This window comes from Eumetopias jubatus, unplaced genomic scaffold, assembly GCF_037043125.1.
Source record: "Eumetopias jubatus isolate StellerSeaLion01/CBP00866 unplaced genomic scaffold, mEumJub1_p1.0 scaffold_13, whole genome shotgun sequence".
Taxonomy (NCBI): domain Eukaryota; kingdom Metazoa; phylum Chordata; class Mammalia; order Carnivora; family Otariidae; genus Eumetopias; species Eumetopias jubatus.
In genome coordinates, this window is record NW_028274819.1 from 103,533,577 (window position 1) to 103,559,513 (window position 25,937).

Genomic DNA, 25,937 nt, shown 5'->3' on the forward strand with positions numbered 1-25,937 from the left:
CCAGTGGGGCCAGGGAGCCCACACAGGGCCACACACGAAGTCCAGGTCAGGTGTCCTCAGGAAGCAGGGCCCCCACCGTTCACCTGCAGGGCAAGGGCAGGATGCCAGGAAGTCATTTTATGAGATGGGTGCCCAGCAGGGACTCAGGATTGGGGCTGGGACAGCAGCACCGATAAACCACCCAGGTGCAGGGCGAGGCGACACTTCAGAAGTTCAGACTGAGGCCCCAAGGCAGGGAAGAACCTGGAAGATGAGTGGACCCCCAGCAGGGCCTCCAAGTCAGCCCAGCAGGGAGGATGGGGGTCCCAGAGGTTAGCCCTTTGGCCCCCGCATCCGTCTACGGGGAACACGTGGAGCCCACGTGTGAGTGCTGGGGCAGGTGTCTTGGGCCAGCCTGGCAGGAGGAACAGGGCTGCCCTCTGTGCGCTTAGAACATGAACTCCCAGAGGCGGTCACTGAGCATCAACCGGGACCCTATTCCCCGCAGCCAGCTCGGGTGCCTGGCACTTGGCTGGTACTCAGTACGTGCTGCTCAGTCAATAAGAGAGAAGTGTTGGGGTAGTAAGCTCCCACAAATGGTTGTGGGGTTATTGAGGCTCCATAAGGATTGCTCTGGGACAGGGGCTGGGGAGGACTCTGCAGGCAGGGACTGCTGTAGGTCCTGGGTCCTATACCAAAACCCTTCCTGCCTCACAGTGATTATCCTCATTGCCTCTCCGGCAGAGTGACCCTGGGGTGTTTGTAGAAGGATAGGAGGATAGGGAAGGGTCGGGGGGGCCAGGTAAGGCTGGGTGGCAAATGCCTGAGAACGTGCCTGGCTTCACCTGGAGTTCTCTGCCTCTGTGCAGGAGGCTGCCCGCCGAGCCCAGGAACTGGAGATGGAGATGCTGTCCAGCACCAGCCCCCCCGAGAGGACCCGGTACAGTCCCATACCACCCAGCCACCACCAGCTGACCCTCCCCGACCCGTCCCACCATGCCCTCCACAGCACTGCCGACAGCCCCGCCAAACCAGAGAAGAATGGGCATGCCAAAGACCACCCCAAGATTGCCAAGATCTTTGAGATCCAGTCCATGCCCAACGGCAAAACCCGGACCTCTCTCAAGACCATGAGCCGCAGGAAGCTCTCCCAGCAGAAGGAGAAGAAAGCCACCCAGATGCTCGCCATTGTTCTCGGTGAGTCAGGCCAGCCCAGCTCTGTCCAGCCATTCCTGAGGAAAGGACCCATCATTGTGGGTCTCATTACCTGCCGTCCCCTTCCTAACCATGGCTGGCAGGCCATGGGACCGGCCCTTGCTCAGGTGCAGGCCACAGCCAATGACGTACCCCATTAAGTAGATTCTATAATTATGCTCATTTTACAGACGGGAAAACTGAGGTTTGGAGTGGGTATATGACGTGACCAAGGAAGACCTATGATTTAAACTCAGGGAGTCTGACTTCAGAGTCTGTGAGCTTGACCAGTCTACCGTAGTGACCCCCAGAACCTCAAGATCCTAGGCAAGTCACTTTCTCTCTCTGGAGTCCCCTCAGCAAGAGATTACCTCTCAGGGTTGTGGTGGTAGCCTGACGATCTGACCCAGACTGTCAGCCAGGCAAGGCTCTTGAATAAAAGTCTCCTAGAAAACCAGATGATGAGTCAAAACACAAGGCCAGACTGATGTGGGTGGTGGGGAACAGGAGGGGCTGGTCTGACTCTGCCCCCCCCCCCCCGTCGCACCCAGGGTAGCACAGGACACCCTTTCACACTCACCTTCCCCTTGGACATCCAGACAATCCTGTGACACAAGGGGTACGGGTATTATGGCCCTGCTTTTGTGAACGCGTGCACAGGGTCCCAGCAGGTTAAGGGACTGACCCTTGATCGTGTGCCTGGGGGTGACAGAGGATGGTTGGAGTCCATGGGGTCTCACTGCAGTGCTGGGGACTCTCAGGGAGCCTGAGGGGCATGGTGTGCTCACGATGCCTCCACACCGAGGCTCCCACCGGAGCAGCAGGCCTTGGGTCAATCAGACAAAGCCGGTGGGCAGGACGTCAGTCTGGGTCAGAGCATCCCAAAAGCAGGAATTAGCAAGAGGTGTCCCCAAGGGCTGGGGGATGGCATAGCAAGAGCCGGGCCATTGGGGGACCTTGCTAGACTGGAGTTTGTCACTCATGAGCAGGGTGGCCTTGCGTACATCACAGAGCCTCTGGGACCCTCAGTGCCCTGTCTACCCCACAGGGATGCCGGAGCCTAAGCGAGAGGGTATCTAACTCTCCCTTTTGTCCCTCGGGCTCAAACCGGGCATCCCCCACTGCAATGACCAAATGCTCCACTTCCAGCTGCTGAGGAAGACTTGTTCTCAAAAATGGCCAGAAAGTAGAGTAAATATTTCCATTTTGACTGACTTGTGTCTGAATGTTAACCTCATGGTTTGTTTTCAAGCCCATTATCCTTCCCTGTGGGCTAGGTGTTATTATACCCATTTGACAGATGAGGAAGGTAAGGCCGAGGGAAGTAAAGTGACCTTCACCGCAAACGGTGTCAGTGACAGCTCTAGAATCTGAGACCGGGACTCCTCCTGCAGTGCTCCTGGGCCAGGGCCTGCGGCACCCGATCTGGGCACCCACTGAGTGGGGGCCTTCCCCGCCCAGCCTCCCCCGGGGCCCCAGGGGCCAGCCTGACTGCTGCCCTCTCCCCCAGGCGTGTTCATCATCTGCTGGCTGCCCTTCTTCATCACCCACATCCTGAACATACACTGTGACTGCAACATCCCGCCCGTCTTGTACAGCGCCTTCACGTGGCTGGGCTATGTCAACAGCGCCGTGAACCCCATCATCTACACCACCTTCAACATTGAGTTCCGCAAGGCCTTCATGAAGATCCTGCACTGCTGACCTGTGGCCCACCTGCACGGCAGCCCGCTTCCCACCTCCCTGCCCAGGGAGCCGTGGGCAGGGGGCGACCGGGAGGACTAGGCCTTCTCTCTGCCCCGGCAGGCCCTGCAGTGTTAGCTTGGCTCCATGCCCCTCCGTGCTCGCACACCCTCACTCTGCCAGGGTAGTGCTCGGGAGCCAGGCACCGTGCCAGCCCTCGGGCTGGACCCCTGGCTCAGGGGCAGCTCAGAGAGCCCCCCTCCCACCTCGAGGCCCTTTCGCCTTGGCACCAAAGACGCGGCCGCCTTCTCTGACCTTTCTCTGGGGTCCTGGGGTCACCAGGGCCGGAGGCAGGGCTCAGAGACCGTGCTTTCTGTTGGGTTCGGCTTGGTCCTCACAGGCCGATGCCGGGGTGGGCAGTGGGGAGGGATGGACAGGTCACACCCCACAAGGCCATGCCCGGGAAGCCAGAGCTCCTGCCAAGGCCCCAGGCAACTGCAGTCCTGGGAGACCCATGTAAATACCAGACCACAGGGTGAACCCCAGAGGAGCCCAAGCCAAAAATCTTCACTCGCTCCCTGTCCTGCCCGACAGGAACCTCCATTTCCACAGGAGTGGCTCCTGCCTGGCCCCGCTCCAGCACCCACATGGTTTCCATACTTGCTGAGGGCAGGAACCCGGGTCTTGAAGGACCCCAGGAACATCTGTGGGGAGAGGAACCTCCCCCAAGCCCACTCTGCTGCCTCCTGACAGACTCGGCACATCCATTCTCGTAGCAACTGTTGGGCCAGGCTGGGAGCAGGCAGGGAAGGCGGGCTTGTGACATCTGGGGCCTGGGTTGGGGTGCTGGAGTTTCTCTGGGGGGCTGCCTCCTGCCACACTCTGCCACAAACCCTCTCTCCTTTCCCTTTTGCCTCTTCTCTCTCCTGTTCCCTTTCCCTTCCACTGTCTCCGCCTTAGAGGAACCCGTGGCGAGGGGGCTGCCGAATACCCCTTGGCCTGGGCTGGCCCTGCCCTGAGGGAGGAGGGGAGGCTGCAGCTTGGGGGAGCCGCTGGGCCCCAGACTCTGTAACATCACTACACATGCTCCAAACTAATAAAACTCTGATAAGAGTCACATGCGAGGCCCCTCGCCCGCCTCCGTACTCCACGGCAGGTGTAGCCGAAGCCCCCGTGTGTGTGCCGGGATCAGAATCGGGGAGGCCTTCTGCAGCCCCCTCCAGAAAAGGGTGACACTGACCACGGCCACTAGGCTGGACACTGGGGGGAAGGAGGAAAGGAGCTGCCCCAAGGAGGACCAAGGAGGAGCTGTGTGTGCCGGTGTTTCCCCCTCGTCCCGGCCCTCGCCTGCTGAGTAGAAAAGAACGCTCTCAGCCCTGCTCCTGGGTGGGCCGGAGCCTCAACTGCCAACCAAGAAGGGAGCGGAGAAAGTTCCCAGTGGGAATCCTGCAGCACACCCAGGGCTCCCCTGATCCCTCTGTTGGGAAAACAGGTGGTCCCCACTTCCCACCTCCGCCTCTCCTCTGAGGATCCTGAGCCCGAGTGGCCCGTCAGGGCAGAGAAGGCTCCACAGAAAAGGTGGCCTTCCAGGTGCCGGCTGTGTCTGGGTCTGCCTCTTGCCCTGACTTCTGTCTCACAGCAGGATCCCCTTCCTCTGGAGCAGGCTGCGGAGGCACGGAGGCCCCGAGCGACATGGCCCAGGGGGTCCTCCCTTCTCTCTCGGCCTCCATCACCGTCATAGCTCCAAGCTTTCTGGGGCCACAAATTGGCACTGCCCTGAAAACAGAAATTTGGCTTTCCAAAAAATGAAATATAAATCATCCCGGTGAAGGAGGAATATTCTTACTACCTTGAGAATAACAGCGATGATGACAAACAAGGTGCTAGCACCCACGGGCTCAGGCTCTGGGGAGCTGTCAGGGCATAATTTGCATGCTAAATACAATATTTTTAGCACCAAAGTTTGGAGCACTTAACTTGCCCTGAACACTTAATTATGGACTTTGATCTTCTCCCTGAACCTGCACGTAGTGCTAAGCCCCAGGAGAGGCTCCTGTCCCCAGGAGCACCCAGATCCTACAGGCTGGGCAAGACAGGCCCCTGGTCCATCTCAGGGGGCATCCGTATAACTCAGTGACCACTTCCTGGGGAAGGTGGCGGACCCTCATGGGGAGCGAGAAAACCCCAAGGACTTCTCGGCTGCTGATGCCCACCCCACAGCCAATGCACACACAGGCACGCACACAGACACACGCCACACACGCAGCCGACGGAAGATTTTGCCTTGGATGGAAGCTTAAAAGCTCATCTCATTGTTAGAAATCTTATGAGGTCACACAGGTTTCTCAGCTGTGGGAATTGGAAGAGATGACAGAGAGGAGAGAAAAAGAGAGGATGGAAGGAGGAAAGAAGGAAGGAAGGAAGGAAGGAAGGGAGGGAGGGAGGGAGGGAGGGAGGGAGGAAGGGAGGAAGGAAGGACGGCAGGCAGGCAGAGAGGGAGGGGAGAGGGGAGGCAGGCCCGGTGCAGCTGGTGAAGGGCGCTGCCTTGGGAAGGGCGCTGCCTTGGGAAGGGCGCTGAGGGCAGGGGAGAGGAAGGGGGCAGGCAGGGGCGGGAGGCGGGACGGGGAAAGTTGCCCACAGCTGTCATGAAGCTTCAATGCCAGACAGCAGAGTGACAGCTAGAGTGGGCAGGGGGAGGGCCGGCTCCACCCCCTCCCCCCCAGCTCTTCAGGGGCCCGGGAACTCTGCGGTGGGAGGGGGCGGCCCAGGCTCCGCTCTCTCCCACGAGGCCCTGACGGTGGCTACCGTGCTCTGGTTTCGCTCCCCTGCCTTCCCGTGCTTTCTGCCTCGTGCCCATCCTTCTCCCAAGAATGACTTTTAATTGACAAATGATCTGCCTTCACAGCCGGTGGCGTCTAACAGCTGTCTCCACCTCCCCCCTCCCCCGCCCCGGCCCTGCACCGCCCCCCAGCCCCGAGTCAGGCACAGCGGGGCGCTTCGTGTATGTCCGCTCAGATGGCCCCTGGACTGCAAGTCTTCAAACTTCAGGCCCTTCCTCGTCCTCTAGCGGCTTCTGGAGGAGTCCCAGCGGGCCGTGGCTGGGGAGACGTCCTGGACACGGGCAGGCGAGCGGTGCAGGAGACACTGCGTTTCCCCCACCCATCCACCCCTGGGGTCCTCAGTGGCTATTTCTTGAGCGACCATTGTGCTCCAGGCCCTGAGCAAAGCGCTAGGAGTTAAAACAGGGACAGGGTGGACCTGACCCCCTGTATTTGCAGAGTTCCCGGCCCAGTGGGTGACAGGCGTTAATCCAACAATCACACAGCCGCTCCGTAAGTCTCACATTCCCTGCGGCAGGGCCTGGCTGGGTGTGGGGATGCCAGCCGCGCAGGTGACGACAACGCCGTGGCACGCCTTGGCCAGGAATTGGTGAGGGCGGGCAGGCTGGTGGCACAGAGGACGGCCTCAGTGGCCAGGCAGGAGGCCCCCAAAGGAAGTGACCGCCTGTCTTACTCCCCCGGGGGTCTCAGAACAGGGGTGGTCAGTCAGCTGCAAGCAGGGACACTGAGGACTGGCCTGCTTTGGGGAGGCAGTGGGTCCACCATCTGGGGTCCCTTCCCACGCCATCCCTGTCCCAGCGCCTGCGTGGCCCAGCCTCACTGGCCTCCTGGGCCCCAGGACCTAGGCGACATCTGTGGCCATTTGTTCCCATCCTATGCCTCACCCCACGGGATCCTGTCTCCCGTGTGACCCCAGCATCCGTCCACAAGGTCCCCTGTTAGAGAGGAAGCCTGTCTCACGGGGAGGCCGGTTGCCTGGATGGCGGGCGGGCCTCTGAACCCAGGGTTCCAAACCTACATCTTGCATTGCCCACTCTGCCCGTTTCCTGACCAGCCCCAAGCACAGCTGGAGGAGGCGAGTGTGGAGAGAAGGTTTTTACCAAGGGGGGCAGAGAGAGAAAGAAAAAAGCGTTTGGGACCGGTCCTGGGGTCCCTTGAGTGCCTGCGAATAGCCTGATAGCTGTTCGGGCTGCAGAGCAAGTGGGTGGGGGAGGGGGATGTGCAGAGAGCGGAGTAGTTTTTAGAGAGGCTTTAGTAGCTGCAGATCAGAGTCTGGTCATCCTCCTGGCAGCCAGATGCCCCTGCCTCTGCTTCTGGGGAGTCCGGGGGGGGGGGGCAGGAAGCTGCCAGAGAGCACAGAGCATCTCCAGGTCCATGCTTGCGGCTTCCTCCCACCTCCGCCCCCGGCTCCTTCCTGAGACCTGGGGATGTGCGAGAGGCCAGAGAGAGGGAGGTAGCCTCCCTGGTGCCTTGGGGGCGTGGGAGCCAGATGCTGCAGCTGAGGTGAAGGATGGGGGTCAGGCCAAGGGAGGGGGCAGTCCCGCTTGGGGCAGGGGAGGGGCAGGGGACTTTGGCGCACAAAGCTAAGACAGCACACCTGGATTTTTCTGAGCGGGCCCAACAACACTGTCCCCCCGGCTGTGTGAGAGTAGAGTCTTCCCCCACCAGAGTATCTCTTTTTTTTCACCCTACACACAGCCGAAGGGTCTTTGGGGCGCACAGCTCATTCTGATTTTATCCCTACTCTGCTGAGACAGTGACAGTAGCTCCCCACTGCCCCTTCCATTGGCATGTCCAAGGTCCAAGCTCCGGAACCAGGATGGGCATCAGGGTCCCCCTACCCCATCTGTTCTTGGGCTGCCTGCACCCGAGCCTGCTTGCTCATCCACATTCCCCGGCCTCTGGTGCCCCTGGCTCCCTCCACCTAGTCCAGGCGCTGCCCCCTCTCTGCTGTGTCCTTGTCCTCCTTCCACACGCACATCTTCCAGAAAGCCCTTCCTGATGGACCCGCTGCGCCTGGTAACTGACGGGATGAGGGACAGGGCAGGGAGCTTAGAGAGCTTAGAGCCTGTGCGGTCTACCAGGTGCATGCGGAGGCTACTTCAGCTTATCGAAGCAAATATTTTGTGCCTCGGCTGCACTGGCCACATGTCAAGCGCTCAGTAACACATGGGGCCAGTGGCATCCTACTGAACAGCTGCAGGTAGAGTGGGTTTCCACCCTCCCAGGACGCGCTGTTGGACAGCACTGGTCTAGAATGACTACCGGGTGAGGAGTTCAGGCGCCTTCAACTAAAATGAGGGAGAGAGGGTGATGAACAGACTCGTGGAGGGGGAGGGAATGTTCAGTTTGGGACACTTTGAGTTTAAGGGGGTCTTTAAATAGGACCTCCAAGTAGAGATGCCCAGTAGGAAATTAGGGAGTTCTTATCTTCGACCACCCCAAACTCCCCGAAACAGGGTTTGAAATTCAACTGGAGACCCTCTCCTTGGGAATTTCAAGGGCCTCACTGAAATCCAATTTTGAATATCCCTCAGAAATCTCTAGAAGGCAGCTGTGATATAATGGGACTCAGGGTAGACGCTGGGGCTGGCTCGGGTCAGCTTGAAAGGGAGAAGAAGGTGCTGGTAGGCAATGTGAGGGTTGTTGGCCAGAGCTGGCCTGAAACCATTACCTCCGTTACCTATTGGAGGAAGGGGGTAGAGAAAGCAGGGGTCCGGGCATCTCAGCCTGGACCCTGGGATCATCAGGTTGGTGAGTTGAAATGATTCCCAGGGACAGCCCTGACCCCATTCCGTGGGATCCTTGCCCCTTACAGGACAACAGGTGCAAAAGCATCATTTATCTTTTCTAGCTCCTTTCTGCAAGGTCTTTCCTCAAATTCTTTCCAAGAGGAGACCCCAGACACTATTGTCCCCAGGTACCTCACTCCTGGCCATTCCCATGGATTGATCAGAGCTCACTCGGCTTTGAACTTGTAGCCCCACACTCCCTCTCTGGCTCGTGCGGAAGAATCCTAGACTGGGAGCCAGTGTGCAAGGACTGCAAACGGCGCGGAGCCCTCTCCCCTCCCCCCTTCCTGCTCTAGCACGTTCTGGGGAAGGCAGAACTTCCAGGGGTATCTTCAACTACAAGTCTTGCCTGAGGCCCAGTCTCAGGAAGAACAAGGAGAATGGACTGTGCAGGGAGTACGCGGGATGGAAAATCTGCTGGTGTCGCCTGCGGTGGTCTTCAGGAGTCCGCACTCATCAGAGGAAAAGCCAGCCACCCCGGGCTGCCGGACAGTGACTTCTATCTTGGGGGTGCTAAGGAAGGGCAACAGGGAGAAACTACGGGACACCCCCTTGTGGGTGTTCTCAGCCCTGGCTGCTCTCCAGCTCAACCTGGGCGAATCTGGTTTAACTGGTCAAGGGTAGGGGCCGCGTTTAAAAAGCCCTTCCACCCCCGCACACCTCACCCCGGAGGTTCTGATGGGTGGGCTTCACTTACGGCCACTGTGCTAGGGCACAGCCCAGCTCAGTGCTGCCCCAGGGCTCTCTGTGGTGGCCACAGGCTGTGGTGTGACAGGGAGAAGCATCCAGGGCTCGGGAGCCCAGAGACCACAGGATGGGAGACACAACACTGCCAGCATGTAGGTGGGATAAGACGTTCCCTCGGCTCTGCCTCACCCCTCCGGACAGGAGGCCCCGCTCCCAGCCCAGCAGGGCCACACGCAGAGGTGAGCCTGCCAAGTGGCTGGGGGTGGGAGCTGGCCAGTAGTTGGGGCAGAAGGTTCCTTTGCTCTGACAGTTAAAGAGTCGGAGGGGCTGCTCCAGCAGAGCAGAGATGGAGAAGAGCAGGCTAGGACTCTAGGGCACCCATTCTGCCCCCGCTCAGACCCCCACCTCCCACAGACCCGAGGTCGGCCATTCCCGGCAGAGCCAGGGAGGAAGCAGAAGCTGGTTGGTGTGAGCAACCCCAGCCCTGCCCCAACCTGCCCCACAGCCTGTAGGATGGGCCAGGCCGGCAGATGGGTGGCCAGGGTGTGGCCCCAGGGGAGAGCGCTCTGAGCTGCAGCGGCTGGGAGGGAAGGCCTTGTCCTGTGAAGCTCCACACTGAGCCCGGATAAGCCATCCCTCAGCATCACCAGCCCCCCTCACTCCCCACATCTGCCCCTGCCTTCTCCTGCTGCACAAACTCACACACACACACACACACACACACACACACACACACACACACACACCACGTCCCACAGGAACACCACTGGCCCCACAGGTCAGCCCATCTCCAAAGGGGAGGCTCAGATTCACCCTTTTATTGATTTCAGGGTTTGAAACCTGGCCATATAACTAGACACAGTGAAGAGGCGGCAGAGGAGGTGAGAGACGGAGGATCACTCGTGGGCACCTGGAGCACCCCCTTCCTACCCCCCAGACCATGTGGGAGACCCAGGCACTAGAGCCAGGGCCACCAGGAAGGTGTGAGACCACACCTTCTGTGTGGCCACGCAGGGCTGGCTGGGCTTTCCACCGCAGGCAGAAATTTCCTCTCAACTTTTAGCTCCTGCCCCTTTTGAAAAGCGCGTGCCTGGCTGTCCTGGCCTTGCTTGTGATCAGGGCCAAGCCATGCAGGGACCAGCTGGGAGGGAGCAGCTCCCTCTGCCTTCAGAGAGGGCTCCCAGGATGCAAGGGTCCCCGCGGGCTCAGGGGCAAGTGGCAGAAGGTGGCAGGGGTCTTGGGAAGGAAGAAGGAATTCACTTTGGGGGCTTGAGTCGTGGTGCAGGAGGAGGAAGATGCAGCACCCCACCCCCCACCCCCAGCTACCACCTCAGTGCCCCTTCCCCCTTCCCTCCAGGGGGGGAACCACATTCGGTTTCCTCTCGAGGTCCAAGGGGCAGGGGGCAAGGCCCTGCCAGGAGCCCAACCTCACTTCCTGCCAGGGAAGGAGGCCCCAGGTTGTTTATATTTCAGTCTGGGCTCCAGGCTCGGCATCCCCCGGCAGGGCCAGCGAGGAGGGCTCCTTGCCCTCTAGGAAGGCGATCATGTTCTGCTTTTGGCTCCGGAGGGCCAGCTGCAGGGGTGTGCAGCCCACCCCTCCTGGAGGGCCAGCTGGGCACCAGGTTTGACCAGCACTTGGAGGATGGCCATGCTGCCCTTGAGGGCGGCCATGTAGGTGGGCATCCAGCCCACCCTGTTGCAGGCATGGACATCTGCGTGGTGCTCCAGGAGGTTGATGACGCTCAGGAAGGCGCCCCTCTGGACGGCCAGGTGGAGGGGCGTCCAGCCCGCCTGCTCGGCAGCACTGGGGTCAGCACTACACTGCAGCGGCGCTAACTCCACGGCCTCCTCCCCATGGCAGGTGGCGAGGTGCAGGGGGGTCCACTTCATGCCTCCAGGAGCCCCGAAGTCTGCATGGCTCTCTGCCAGCAGGTGGATGACCTCCAAGTGGCCCTTGAAGGCTGCAAGATGTAGGGGGGTCCAGCCCTACTGGGTCGGCAGCTCGAGGCTGACCCCGTACCTGAGCAGCATCTTGCAGATCAGGTACTTTCCCCTGGCGGCTGCCATGTGCAGTGGGCTGTAGCCACTCTGGTCAAGGGCATCAGGAGCCGCCCCGCTCCTCAGTAGGTGTTGGATGGCCCTCACTTTGCCTTGCTCCACCTCCAGGTGCAGAGGCCTCCTCAGGTTTCTCTGCTGAGCATCCAAACTCAGGCCCCTGGCCTGTCAGCAGCTTGACCAGGCTGACGTGGCCAAAGTAGGCGGCCACATGCAGAGGGGTCTTGCCGTCAGCCTCATGCAGGTTGGGGTCAGCTTGGCGGGAGACCAGAAGCTGTGCCACATTCTCAAAGTTGTTCTTTGTGGCCAGGTGGAGCGGGGTCCACCCCTTGTGCTCCCGGACATCCATGTGGGCCCCGTGGTCCAGGAGCAGGTGGGCGGTGCGGTCATCCCCGTTCTGGGCTGCGAAGTGCAGCAGGGCCCAGCCATCCTTGTCTGTGAGGTTGGCGTCTGCCCCGTGCCCCAGGAGCAGGGTGCAGAGGTCGGGGTGCTGGTCCTGGGCGGCGATGAGGAGAGGCGTGTAGCCGCAGGCGGTCTGGCAGTCCACATTGACCTCGTGGGCCAGCAGCAGCCTCACAGGCTCCACGAGGCTCTGTACCACCAGGAAGTGGAGGGGAGTGACTTTGTTCTCATAGACGTGCAGCTCCTCGTCGCTCAGGACTGGGGTCTTGCTGTCCTAGAGCTGCAGGACCCCCTTCAAGCAGTCCCCTGAGTCTGCTGGGAGGGAGATGCGGTTGGAAAAAGGACCTCTGACCTGTCCACAGGTCATCTCGTCCGGCCCCCTGCCTCCTGGAAGTGCCATCCAGGAGCAGAGACTCTGGGAGGGAGGGCAGTCTTTCCTGCTATCAGAGATCTCTGCACAGCCACCCTCCTCCCGGAGAAAGGACTCTCTGGCAGCCCCTCCTGTGAGGATGGGGCGGAAAGAGGCCTGGGAGCAAACCCTGACTGCACCCTTCACACTGCCGGACCTTCGCCAATTCCCTGCCCTCCCTGAGCCTCCAGATCCTGATCCATAAAGGGGCCACAAACAATGCCCACTTCATCTACTGTTGCGAGGACAGCTTAGGTAGACAAGCGCATTCAGGGGAATGTTTGGCACAAAGGAAGTCAATGCCAGCCAAAAATAGGCTCCATGATCTGAACTTTGGCCACTAAGGCTTCCTCCTGCTCTACCCAGAGTATATCCCGATTAAAAACAACAATTTCCAAAACAAACTACAACAACAAAAATCCCTGCCCAGGCCAACCCTCCCTGCCTCCCCACCTCCCCCTCGGCCGCCCCCCCAGATTCTGATTTAATCGTCTAGGTGGCCCAGGCATCAGGGCAGCTTTCATCCCCCAGGTCAAAACACAGCCAGGCTTGCAAGCCAAAGCTCCAAGACCCCCCCCCCCCGCCCCCCGAGCCAGAGAAGGAGGAGTCTGGCCTACTATGAACACAAGCCTAAAGGGGGAAGCAGAGCCTGACCTCCGAGGGCATGTGCATTTCTGGAACCTGGGGCCGGTGTCAGGAAAGCGACCCACTAACTCCTGATTTGGGACAAGCTGGGCAGAGGGTTGGGGTGGGGGGGTGAGTGGGCAGGGATGAGGGGGAAAGGGTGTGGTTGGATTCCACTTTCTCCTTCCTGTGAATTCTCTGGTTCTAGCTGTGGCTCTGTGGACTCACCGTGGTCTGTTAGCTCTTGACTGACCTTGTCGCTGACCTGGGCAGAGGGAATCAGAAGACAGGGGGGCAGATTAGACCAGCGGGGCATTCTGGCCTGTACTGTCCTCCACTCCTTCCCCTCTCTCCAGCACCTGGAGGGAAGCCCCTCCCATGCCATTCAGACCACCCGCTGTGTCTGCAGGCAAGTCCTGAGCAGGGAAGACCCTGCCCGAAAGAGGTGGTCTGGGACCTTGACTGCCCCTCGGACCACAGGAGGGAGTGCAGGGTGGCTGGCCCTGTGGTTCAGCCAGGGGCCCCTGGCTAGCCCACGGCTGGTTCCCATGTTAGGGGGTGAGGACACTGAGGACACTGATGCCCCCAGGCAGGACTCTGATTAATCCCCCACACTCGAGAGAGATGGCGTGTCCTTCTCAGGGGCTCTGAGCCACGGCCACGACTGTGCAAATTAGGAACGGCTGTCCCCAAGTAGGCTGCTGGTGTGGCCAGCAGTGTGCGCTGGGCTGGCTCTCAGTCCCCATCTGCTCCCTCAGCCAGGGGGGCCTTGTGAAGGACACGCCCATGCATCATGCATGCATTCCCCCCCCCCCCCGCCCCCGCGGACTTATCGGAGGCACCCCCCCTCCCCAGCACTCACCTCCCCAGGCCGGTGCAGAGACAGCTTGCAGGACACCTTCCTGGCCAGAGCCTCACTCTCTGGGTCGGCCACAGGACTCTGGAGCAGGGATAGCAGCATGTCTGTCTCAACTGTGATGTCTGCTCCATGAAGGAGAGAGACAAAAAGAGAAGCAACAGGCTGGCCAGCAGTCCGTTCCCCATTTTAGATATGTGAACATTCCCTGTGTCCCCCACACCCCAAAATCCATTCCCGGACTCAGATACATCCATACATGTGCATCGGGAGGGAGGAAAGCTGGATCCCGGCCGGCTGTGGCTCAGTGGGCCCACATTTAGCAGGTCCCTGGCCCTCTGAGGGTCAGTCCTTTTCCATAAATGCGGGGGCAGGACTAGACGGGTGATCTCTGAGTGCTCACAGTTACACATGTGTGCGTTTCCACAGTCGCTAAAGGGGGTCCATTCATGCCTGTGATCTCACAGTCTGCGAACATGTTACAAATGAAGATGCTGTGGCCCCGGATGGAGCCGGCATAACCGGAGAACTCAGAAGCAGGAGAGCCAGGCCCCGACCCTTCAGTATGGGTTTTCGGCTCGGCCTCCCACGGGGGTGCAGAGAGGAGCCTCCGTCCTCAGTGCCCCCTCTCCCACTGCCCTCCTCCAGCACTCTGACGCAGACCCTGCTCCAGCACCACACGGAGCGCTCAGGAGTGGCCCAGGCCCCAGCCACCCCCTCCCCTGCCCCCTGGAACCTCGGCCCAGGCTCCCACGCGCTCCAGCCCCGCCCAGCTCCCCAGGCCCTTGAGCAGGGCAGGCCTGACGAGAACCTGGAAAGCAGGGCCTCTTCTTGGGGACCTGATCCCAACAGCACCTCATCAGGTTCACCATCTGCTGGGCCTTGCCTGGCCACTCGTCCGAGACAGGCTGCGGGGAGGGCCGCATGCGTGCAGCCACTCAGGCGACAATAGTCACCATGCTGAAGCCTGTGAGGGGAGGTCCAGGCTGTGTGCATGCTGGGAGGCAGGGCCAGAGCAGCAGGCTGGGCAGGGTGGTGGGCGGCCCTGAGGATCCCCACAGGGGTGCACACAGCAGGGGCCACATGAATGCATGGTGAATAAACAGCTAGGTTACAGGCTGAGATTCCAGCAGGGGAGGGAGTAAGGAAGGTAGGGACGGGAATCCTTAAAGCGTATGCTGCTCCCCAACCCAAAGCTGCCACTTAATCCTGTCGCTGCAAGCCTCAGCCTCTCACAGGCCTTCCAGGACCCCACCCGAGGCTGCCACCACCATCTGCTACCTGATTACAGTTTCTTCTGAGTGAGGAGCTCCCAGATGATGATGCTGAAGCTGCAGACAGGACAAAGTGCTCCCTGAGTCACTTTCTCGGATACCCATTGTCACCCCACCCGGGAGGCCCCATGGACCACACCCTCCCAGGCAAAGCCTCTCCAGCCAGAGTGCCCCTCCATGCTCCCTCCTCCCCGTCCTGGCGTGCCCTTGGGCCTTGGGGGGGGTCAGGCAAGGTGGTGATAAGCAGCACCTCCGCCAACCCCGGGAACGTGGCACGGAGCCCAGCCACTTCTCACTTGTACACGTCATACTTGGGCCCCAGGGCCTTGTTACTTTCCAAGAACATCTCAGGGGGAATGTAGCTGAAGGTGCCCCGCAGAGCTGACCTCTCGATGTACTGCATCTGGGTCGACTGTTCCATCCACTTGGACAGGCCAAAGTCTGAAATCTGGGAGGACGCCACAGGCCAGAATAAGGGAGCAATAGTCTTGTCTCCAGAAAACTGCCTTGATCCCTCACAGTCCTGCAGCCTCACCTTTCTGGGACAGTGTAGTGGTTAAGAGCCCGGGCCTCTCCCATGCGACCTGCATGACCTCAGACACATTACTGATCTCCTCAGAACCTCAACTTCCTCATCTATAAACTGGAAATAATATGAACACTTAGCTCATAGTGCTTTTATGAACACGAAATGGGCAAATATGCAAAAAGCATCTAGAACTGCTCCTGGCACATAGTAAGTACTTAGGAGGTGTTGCCATTATCCAGAGGGGCTGTGGATAAAGTCGCTATCTTTGATGAGCTTCTGTTCGTCCACTTCCAAGGGCCCTGAAGTGTATACACTATGTACATTTATCTCCCACTTCGCTTCTATCCACGGATTCATTCATATGCCAACTGAGTTGGGTGCTGAGGATCAGGCAGCAGATAAGAAAGATGAGACGCCCCCCCCATACCCACTACTCTCCCAAGAGCTTACTCAAATAGGGGGTAGAGTCATTAATGAAATAGTTTCATAAAGGACTCTAGACTTACGATTGGGGTTAGCAATATGAAGAGACAGAGACACCATGAGGGTATACAACAGGGGCCTGTTGGGATAGCCAGGGAAAACCTCCCCGAGGAGGTAATGTTTAAGCAGAGAGCTGAAACATGAGCATGACTTGCTAGATAAAGAAGGCAGTAGGGGAACACTGTTCCTGGCATTCGGGCCAGAATGTGCAAAGGTCCTGGAGCAAAAGAGGGTGGCACATTTCAGGAACTGAAGGCCACCATCTCATTTACACTCATCCCCACCCAAAGCAAACAAGGGAAAGGCTAGGGAATATTCTACCCACAGGAGAAACAGAAGACTGAGGTCCTAAGAGAGTTATTGCAGGCATCCTGATACCCAGATTCATGCACCGAACCCCACTGCTCCTCTGTCTTTGTTTAGATGTAAACCCTGCCTTCAGTATTTGTCCAATTCCCAGGAGCTGAGCTACTTAAAACTCTGAGCAGGCCAGGCAGACAGGCTCACCTGCAGGAGAGTCTGGAGTGGAAAGGGGGCCGAGAGGTCGACTGGGGCCTTTACCTTGACATGCATGTTGCTGTCTAGGAGAATGTTGCTGGCTTGAGGTCCAGGTGGAGCAGGGGTGGCTTAATGCTGTGGAGAAAGTTCATGGCCAGGATGGTCTCATGGATGATGCACAACTTGAGCTGCCAGGAGAGGGTGGGTGTGGGCAGCATCTTCTCCAGGGAGCCATTGGCCATGAACTCCATCACAATGCCCAGGGGCTGCCTTGCACACCCTGTAGATGGACACGATGTGCAGAAATTTTATCTTCTCCATTTTAGCTGCTTCTTCAATGAGGCAATCCACATCGTAGCTGCAGAGATGTGGGGCATTGAGGGATGGAAGGAGATGACCCATTAATTCCAAGAGCAACTAGCAGAACAACAAACGAGGCTTAGTGCCAGGCTCTGGAGACCCAGAAAAGCCTCAGGGCCTTGCAAGGTAGTGCAGGAGGAAGGAGAGTCCTAGAAGGAGGCCCAGCAAGATGCCGGGATGGCCGGCAGTGACAGGGACAGGAAGGGAAGGAATTTGCAAGCTCAGGAGCAAGTCCATTCTACAGAGGCGGCCACGAAAAGCCTCCCATTTGTTCTGCCACTTGCCCATATGTTTGTCTCTCCCAGTAGATCACAAACCCCTGGAGGACCAACATCACGCCTCACGCTTCTGTTTTAAAGGCTCGTCTATGGCCATTTGGGTTATGAAAGTAATACAGATCCTTGTAGGAAGTCAAGGGAATACGGGGAGCTATAAAGAAGAAAATTAAATCATCAGCAATCCAACCTTCCAGAGCTGGCCTCTGTTCATGTTTTAGTATGTTCTTTTACACATACACGTGCAAGGGATCTCTCTCCTTTGCTCTCTCGGTTTCGCTCCTTCCTCCCCCTCCCCCCTCTGCCTTCTGATCACACGGTGTGGGCTGCTTTGCGATCTGCTTTTCCAGTTAAGGGTGGCACGGGGCATCCTCACACGCTATTCTCCCGAAGCAAGGTCTGCAATGGCTGCGCCGTACTCCGTTTTATGGATGGACTGCAATTACTCCTCTGGCTTCCCCCCCAGCGCATTGCCAGGCACGGCACAATACATCTTTGTTGAAGGGAACAGACGTCAAGACTTAAGGGAGGGCCTTACAGAATAGGCATTTGCTGACTCTCTCCCGCTCATTTCACCGTTTGTGCCCACAGAACGGTCGATATGCAAATTGTCGAAATTGTTTGGGGTTGGCGGGGATGAGGATTAAGGAGCAACGACATTTTTAAAAGCTCAGCATTTACAAAGCTGCGTGGGCACTGCAGTGGGAGGCTGCCGGAATGTGTGCGCAGGGCGGCCCCGGGAAGTCGGCCGGGGACTGCTGACCTCCAGAAAAAAAGCACCTGATCTCCCTCACATCCCGACAGGGTGGCTCCCAGGCTCCCCCTGCTCTCGCCTCTACCTCTACACTGTTCCAGAGACCTCCCCTCCACCTCGGCCGTACCTCTTAATCTGTCTCCTCTTGTGCTTTCCAATCCCCAGGAGCTGGGATCCCTGTGGTGGAGGGGCAAAGCCAGGGATCGGCCCTGATTTCAAATCCCAGTTTTACCACTCATGTTCTGCATGACCCTGGGCAAGTAAACTCACGGGGCCTCAGTTTCTTCACTGTAAAATGGGAACGCCAGTAGCTTGCCCGGGACAGCCAGACTTCTTGCCCCCATGCGCTGTGCCTGCGGCTCATCCACCCACCAGCCCCCGTCATTGGGTGTCTGGTCGCGGTCCTGGACGTGGCGTGTCTGAAGCAGAACTCTGGGTTCTCCCCCCACCACACCCGCTCCTCCCTCTGCCTTCCTCTCAGCGAACGGGCCTCCCTCCTCCCTGTGCTCGAAGATCTGATGTCCTCCTTGGTTCTTCCTCTCCTTCCCATGACCAGTCCTTCGGCGCATTCTGTCAGCTCTACCCTCGAAGTAGAGCAACAGTCTGACCACTTCTCACCACCTCTACCGAGGGCCATCTTGACCCAAGCCTCCTAATCGGTTTCCCTGCTTCTCTCTTCCCCTCCGCCATCCATTCTCAACCCAGCAGCCAGAGTGATACTCGTAAAATGTCCGTCAGAGGTATGTCATTGCTCTGCTCAACACCCTCCACTGGCTTTCTTCTCATTCACAGTAAAAGCCAAAGTTCTCACAGTGGTCTACAAAGCTCGCCATGATCTTGCCCTGGGCATGGCTTGTGACCCTCCCCAACTCTGCTCCTGCCGTAAGGGCCTGTCGCTGGTCCTCCACCATGTCAAGCACATTCCCACCTCGAGACCTTTGCACTTGCTGTTCCCTCTGCTCTAAGAGAGCCACCTGGCTTGCTACTTGTTTGTTTCAAATCTCTATTCAAATGGTGGTTAGTGATTTCAAGTCTTTATTAAATAGCAGCCCTACCCCAACTCTGGCAGCCCTGTCTCCCCGCTCCCCATACACAGAGAGCGGACGAGCTAATATTTCTAGATCAACTGTTTTCTTGGAAGATCAGAGGATTCAACTCTCTTTAGGTATTTTCATCAAGAAAATGTCAGGTGGTTTAAGTGCGACAGATAAAAACGATTTATTTATATATTATTTACTGACTTATTTTCTGTCTTCCTCTAGATTTCTTCCTTCCTTAGACTCTAAACTCCATGAGGTAGGGACTTTGTTTTGCTTACTTAGTGCTTACGATGAACGAATGTCATCCATGCCCTAGCTGCAATTACGACCTATAATAAATGACTCACAAATTTTCATATTGTTAGCTCAGACCTTCACCTGAAATCTATTTGACAATTCTTTTTGGCTGTTTAAAAGGGACCTTACACTCAACCTGCACAAAACTGAGCTCTTCTTCTCCCAACCTGTGCGTCCTTTCATGTTCCCTTTATTAATTGTCAACAACATCATTCAACAGACACCAACTACGTGCCGGGCTCCGGAGAGAGCCGTGAATGGGCACAGACTCAGCTCTCGTGGAATAGACATTCTAGTGAGCCTTTGTTCCTCTGGGCAAGCCAGCCATCATGTTAACCTTGATACTCCTCTTCCTCATCACCCCCCGCCCCCACAGACAACCCAGCACCAAGTCAAGGGGATGTTTACTTCCTAAATACTGTATAATTCATTCCTCTCTCTCTATCACTACATGCCAGGCTGGACTGCGATCATCTCTTGCCTGAACAATGACAACCCCTAACTGGACCAGAAGTCACTCTACCCTTCCAATCCATCCTCCACCCTGCAGATTCGATCAACTCCTTTTTGTTACACACCCCCAAGCTGGCTGCAAACTCTTCAGTGGCTTTCCGTGGCTCCCTCTCCCTCAGCTCCAGGTCCAACAGCCTTCCCCCACCCCATTCACTTACGATGCCCCTCCTGCCACAGGCCCTTTGCACTTTCTGAAGCCTCTGACGAGAGGCTCTGCCCCCCCAGGCTGTAAGCTCCAGGAGAACAGGGCTCTATCTGTTGCACTCATCATCATATCTCAGGGTCCAGCACAGAGCCCAATGCCTGGCATTCATCAAGTGAAGAAATGAGTGAAGACGTGTAAAGAGTATCCAGTGAAAACACATAAAGCTCCTAGTGTAGTTACTCCACACTATGGACTTTGCCTACTGTCCGTACTTTACAGATACAATCTTGTTTAAACCCACAACAACCATTATGAGAGCAGTCTCTTCCTGTTTACAGATGAGGGGACTATACTTGAAGACAGTAAGTAGTCAACGGCCACATAGCTAGTAAGTGGTGGGTGAGATTCAGAGCCAGGTCTGTTAGGTTCCGATGGAAAATTGTTGGGCACAGGAGGAGTACGGGGGTGGCCCTTTAAGACTATGGGGGGAAATAGGGGAATAGAATCGCCCTTCCTGGAAGAGTATAGATGGGCTGGAACCTGCACCCTGAGTAGGATATGGACCCCAAAGTCATTGTCACAGGGAGACCCATAGCTTGCTTTGGCTGGAGCAGGGCAGGGCATGACAGAACTGATGGTCCCTTGGGCAGCTCTGCTTACCCCCTGACAAGTCTCAGACTCTTCCACCGGGAAGCTTGGAGGATGATGGAGGACATGATTGTCAGGGAGGTCGAGAGCTCCACTGGGTGGGTGAAAATGGAGGTTGGAAGGTGAACAGCCCACTGGCCTTGAGACTGTTTGCTTCAGGCCCAGATTTCTGCCCTTCAGCACCAACTTCTGAGGCCACTGGAGGAAGCACCAGGGTCAAATGGCCTGAATCCATTGAAGAAATTCCCCTCGGCCCAATGAGAACAAGAAACCAGAAGCCGCCTGGCATCTGCAGAGACCATCAAAGGAATGCTGAAGCATCACCCTTGTAGGAGGAGACACCCAGGGCTCAAGGCAGGCTGCCAGGATCCCAAATAGAACTCCTCTGTGAGTTTCATTCAGGGGTGGAAGTCGAGGGACATGCAGGAGCCGGTGTGTTATGGCTGACCAACTGTTGAAACAGCCAAGCAGTGGGTTCAAGCACTCTTGAGACTTCTGAAGAATCTGGCAAAATAAATATGTGTACATATTCACAGCAACCGGAGTCATTAGACTGGCTTGGGCTGCTCCCTTTACCTCACTCCTGGGGGCCAGGACGAAAGCCTAGCCATGGGTGGATAAGCCCTGAGAGTAAGGTCAGAGAAGCAAAGAACTCCTAGGTCCCTCATCAAGTGGGTTGAGGCTTAGGGATTTGGGAAGGAACAAAGTAGACCTGGGAGCTACTGATTTCTTTCTGGGGGTCTGAGTGCAGAAGTTCCTGGGGCGGGCCTGGCTGCCAAGTCTGCAGCCAGTGGGTGGAGAGGACACAGCTGGAGAGGAAGACTTCACCTTCAGCTAACTGTTTCTTCCCGTGAAGGGGAATGAATGAGGTGGGTACAGTCTGACCACGACACAAACCCACCGGAAGGAGCAAGAAGTATGTTCTAGCCATAGGAATTTTGCCTCCAGATGCTGAGTCCCTCCTGTTGACTTCTATCACTGTATTTTATTTTGGCAGATGGGGGATGGAAATTTTCTGGACTTGGATTTCTGCACATTGATTTAATATCCTGGACTTGGAATTATTATATGAAGTGTGTGTGTGTGTGTGTGTGTGTGTAGACTAAAATTTTCAGGCTGCCACCCCCAGACCAGGGAGCCGATAGAGCAGTTCTGCAACACTCTGGACGATGCTGAAATCCAACAAGAGCCTCTCCCCAAACTGGAATGGCAAGCTCTCTGCATAGAGGGAAGTTCCCCAGCCTGTCCCCATTCTCCACCCTGCAAACACGTCACGGGACAGCTGGACAAGCTCCAGCAGGCTCCAAACTCCACTACCCTGTGTACCGAGGTGAGGGCCAGGTAGATCAAGATGAAGGAATGTGTACAGGGAATCAGAACATCTGCCCCGGGAGCAGAGAGGAAGGGTTGGGATGCAGCAGGAGGAGCAGGGCTTAAATGCAAGAGCCTATGAGTCAGTGAGACCTGCCTTCAAACCCGGGCTTTTCCCCCACCACTTACTGGGCCTTGGTCAACACTACCAAATCTCTGTTTCTCCATCTGTAAAATGGGATGGTAATATAATACCCACTTCAAAAGACTGCTGTAAGGATTAACTTTTAAAAATACACTTAAATGCACACCTTTAGGCAAAAACAGAACAAAACAAATAAAAACAAACAAAAACAAAAGAACCAACCCAAACTTTACACATTATCCAAAAATTAATACAAAATGAATTGTGGACTTACTTACATATGAAATGTAACAGTATAACATCTTCAGAAAAAAAAAAATAGATGAAAATCTTCTGGACCTAGGGCTAGGCAGAAAGTTCTTAGGCTGAACACCAAAAGTGCCATCCATGAAGGAAATGTGGATAAATTGGATTTTTTTTAAAAGATTTTATTTATTTATTTGACAGAGAGAAAGACAGCGAGAGAGGGAACACAAGCAGGGAGAGTGGGAGAGGGAGAAGCAGGCTTCCCTCCCGCCTAGCAGGGAACCCAATGCGGGGCTCGATCCCAGGACCCTGGGATCATGACCTGAGCCGAAGGCAGACGCTTAACGAACTGAGCCACCCAGGCGCCCCAGTTGGAGTTTTTTCAACATTAAAAACTTTCCCTATGAAAGATGCCGTGAAGAGGAGGAAAAGTCGGGGTATGGATGGAGAGAATATTTACAAACCAGACATGACCAGTAGTCATTTTCTAGAATATGTAAAGAACTCTCCAAGCTCAACAGTAATAAAATAACAAGCTATAGAATTAAAAAATGGAAGAAAGACATGAACAAACATTTCACTGAAGAGGATACAAAGGTGGCAAATTAGTGCATGAAAATATGTGAGCATTAAGGAAATGCCAATTGAAACCACAATGAGATATCACTGCACACCTATGAGATTGGCTAAAAAAAAATTTTTAAGTGACACCATCAAAAAAAAAAAAAAAAAAGGGATGCCACCAAATGCTGGTGAGGATGCAGAGAAACTGGATCATTCATATTTTGGAGATGGGAATGTAAAATGGTATAGCTACTTTAGAAAACATTTTGGCATTTTCTTATAAAACTAAACATACAATTAGCCTACAACCTAGCAATTGCACTCTTGGGCATCGATCCCAGAGAAATGAAAACGTGTTCACACAAAAACCTTAACATGAGTATTCATAGCAACTTCATTTGCATAGCTAGAACCTGGAAACAGCCTGGATGTCCTTCTGCAGGTGAATGGTAAGCTGTGGTATATGTATTGCTCAAGTGGAGGGGGGAGGCTAGAAGGGGCGCTGGACCACTCTACGTCAATTACAGGAAGAATCACCAACTACAGACCCCAACAGAAGGAGCATCAACAGGAAAGAATCATCCATTACAGGCCCCACCAGGGAAAAGATGGACACTGCATCTCCTAAAAGAAATCGACCATCCCTGCAGCTTAGCGGTTGAGAGATCTTCATCACCCTGCCTTGCTTTTCTCCAGTGGATTTTCATTCAAAACAACCCCTCCCAACTTCGTCATAAAATAATGTTTCTCTCCTTTGTTTTTTGGACTTGCCTGTAGTTTGGCCATAGTTTGCATGTCTTGAGTTGTGATTCTCTGCTATTCTCAAATAAACCCATTTTTTGCTGTTTGTAAAATAACTGACTTTTATGTTTAAGGCGAACAGTGAACTATGGAACACTACTCAGCAATCAAAAGCATGCAATTATCGATGCACATAACAACTTGGATGAAGCTCCAAGAAATTCTATGGAGTGAACAAAGCCAGTCTCCAAAGGTCACATATTGTATGAGTCCACTTATACTGCATTCTTTTTTTTTTAATTAAGATTTTATTTATTTATTTGACAGAGAGAGAGAGAGAGAGAGAGCACACAAGCAGCGGGATTGGCAGGCAGAGGGACAAGCAGAGTCCCCACTGAGCAGGGAGTCTGATGTAGGGCTCCATCCCAGGACCCTGAAATCATGACCTGAGCCTAAGGCAGCCACTTACCAACTGAGCCCCCCAGGCGCCCCACTTATATTGCATTCTTAGCAGGACAAGTTTATAGAGCTCAAGAACGAATTAGCCATTGTCAGGGGTGGAGGGGGTTGGTTATAGCTGCCCCGGGCAGGTGTGACGAGGGAATGTGATGTGACGAGGAATCCGGTGATGAACCTGTACCATAGCTTGCCAGTGGTGGTGGTCACATGAATTTATTTACACATGTGATGTCGCTGCCTAGAACGAAACACACACACATGCTAGTGTGAGCACGTAAAACTGAGGAAGTGGGAGTCCAGTTGGCAGATGGTATCACTGTCCATTTCCCAGTTGTGATGTTATGCTGTAGTTACATAACGTGTTACCACTGGGGAAACGGCGTGAAGGGTATAGGGGATCTTGACGTTATGTGTTACACTATTGTCTGCTTATCTATAATTGTTTCAAAATAAAACGTTTTTTTTTTTTTAAAATACATGTAAAGCTCTCTTACTCCTTCTCTAATTTCCTTCTCCTCTTCCTCCTAATTTTCCTGCTCCTTCTTCCCCAACCCCCCCTTCCCCTCTGTTTCTTCTCCTCCCCCACCCTCCCTCCTTCTCCTTGTTCTTAATCCCAGGCAGTGTTGCATTCTCAGAAGCAAAATCTTCCCGTAACAGGAGAAAGGGAGTAATCCAACATTTACCACTGAAAGCCTAGACAATACCTGCCCCCCTCCGACAAGTGGTCATGTAGAAACCCTAACTAAGGAGGGAGAGAAAAGGCCCTTTAAATGTCTGTGGTTTTTTTGTGTGTTTAAATGTCTGTGGCAGGAGAGGATCACGGGAGGAGGCAGACCAGTTCTCTCGAAGACTTGTGGACCAAGAAGAAGAAGATGCTGAAAAGGGAGATGTGAAGAACTGACGCGCTATTCCCTTTAACAAAGCCTGGAGGGGAAAATACACCTCCAGATGTCAAGCTTGGGAATGGTCAGGGCTGTGTTGTTTATCTGAGGATAGCCAGCCTCCTCCTCTCTCTTGGTCCTCCCAGGGTGGGCCTGAGCCAGGAGCCTGGGGGCAGGGGGGGCCCGAAGCACTGAGTCAGCTTTCTCAGTGCACGCGCCAGGAAACCAGACGCTCATTAGCTGTGTAGGAAAACAAGAGGCTGTCTAAGACGGGGCTGATTTCATGCTCCTTGCTGTTTCTTTCTTTCTTTCTTCTATTTTCCTTACTGTTTAGTAAAGTTCTTCCTTTCTTTTATTTTTTTTTTTAGGAGTGGAGAACTGTCACACTGCTTTGGGCACACTGAGAGGAACCAAGAAAAGGGTTTGTTTGTTCCCCATCTGCTTTAGGTGGTTTGTGAAGAATACAATTTTTTTTTTAATTGTTTGGTTTTTTTGTTTTTAAATGTTTTATTTAAAATCAATTTAATTAACATATAGTGCATTGTTAGTTTCAGGGGTAGAGTTAAGTGATTCATCTGTTGCATATAACACCCAGTGCTCATTACATCACGTGCCCTCCTTCATGCTCATCACCCACTGACCCCAGCCCCCCACTCCTTTCCCCACCAGGAACCCTCAGTTTGTTCCCTAGAGTTAAGAGTCTCTCATGGTTTGTCTCCCTCTCTGGTTTTGTCTTATTTTATTTTTCCTTCCCTTCCCCTGTGTTCCTCTGTTTTGTTTCTGAAATTCCACGTATGAGTGAAATCATATGATAATTGCCTTTCTCTGACTAATTCCACTTAACATAATACCCTCTAGTTCCATCCATGTCATTGCAAATGGCAAGATTTCATTCTTTTTGATGGCTGAGTAATATTCCACCTTATGTATGTGCATATATATAATACTATATCTATATACACCACATCTTCTTTATCCATTCATCTGTCGATGGACATCTAGGCTCTTTCTATAGTTTGGCTACTGTTGATAGTGCTTCTATAAACATTGGGGTGTGTGTGTCCCTTCGGATCACTGTGTTTGTATCCTTTGGATAAATACCTATTAGCGCAATTGCTGGGTCATAAGCTAGCTCTATTTTTAACTTTTTGAGGAAACTCCATACTGTTTTCCAGAGCGGCTGCACCAGTTTGCATTCCCACCAACACTGTAAGAGGAAGAACACAATTTTTAAAAGTAAAAATAAGCCCACC

General features: G+C 55.0%; 2 protein-coding genes across 2 annotated transcripts in view; one reads left to right on the forward strand and one right to left on the reverse strand.

The window, feature by feature from the left end:
- DRD2 (dopamine receptor D2) overlaps nucleotides 1–3,890 on the forward strand; it is a 60,903-nt gene extending 57,013 nt beyond the window's left edge. The window contains exons 7-8 of the mRNA XM_028105889.2: nucleotides 849–1,176; nucleotides 2,684–3,890. Of these exons, the coding sequence (XP_027961690.1) occupies nucleotides 849–1,176; nucleotides 2,684–2,877 (522 nt within the window). The 3' untranslated portion in view covers nucleotides 2,878–3,890. The remainder of the gene's footprint in view (nucleotides 1–848; nucleotides 1,177–2,683) is intronic.
- Nucleotides 3,891–10,637: 6,747 nt separating this feature from the next.
- ANKK1 (ankyrin repeat and kinase domain containing 1) lies at nucleotides 10,638–19,043 on the reverse strand. The gene is given in 12 exon segments (XM_028105729.1): nucleotides 10,638–10,774; nucleotides 10,777–11,380; nucleotides 11,382–11,944; nucleotides 12,894–12,930; nucleotides 13,528–13,646; nucleotides 14,333–14,488; nucleotides 14,803–14,852; nucleotides 15,092–15,243; nucleotides 16,369–16,403; nucleotides 16,406–16,574; nucleotides 16,576–16,663; nucleotides 19,024–19,043. Coding segments are annotated over 12 exon segments (2,130 nt in total).
- Between the last annotated feature and the right edge of the window lie 6,894 nt (nucleotides 19,044–25,937).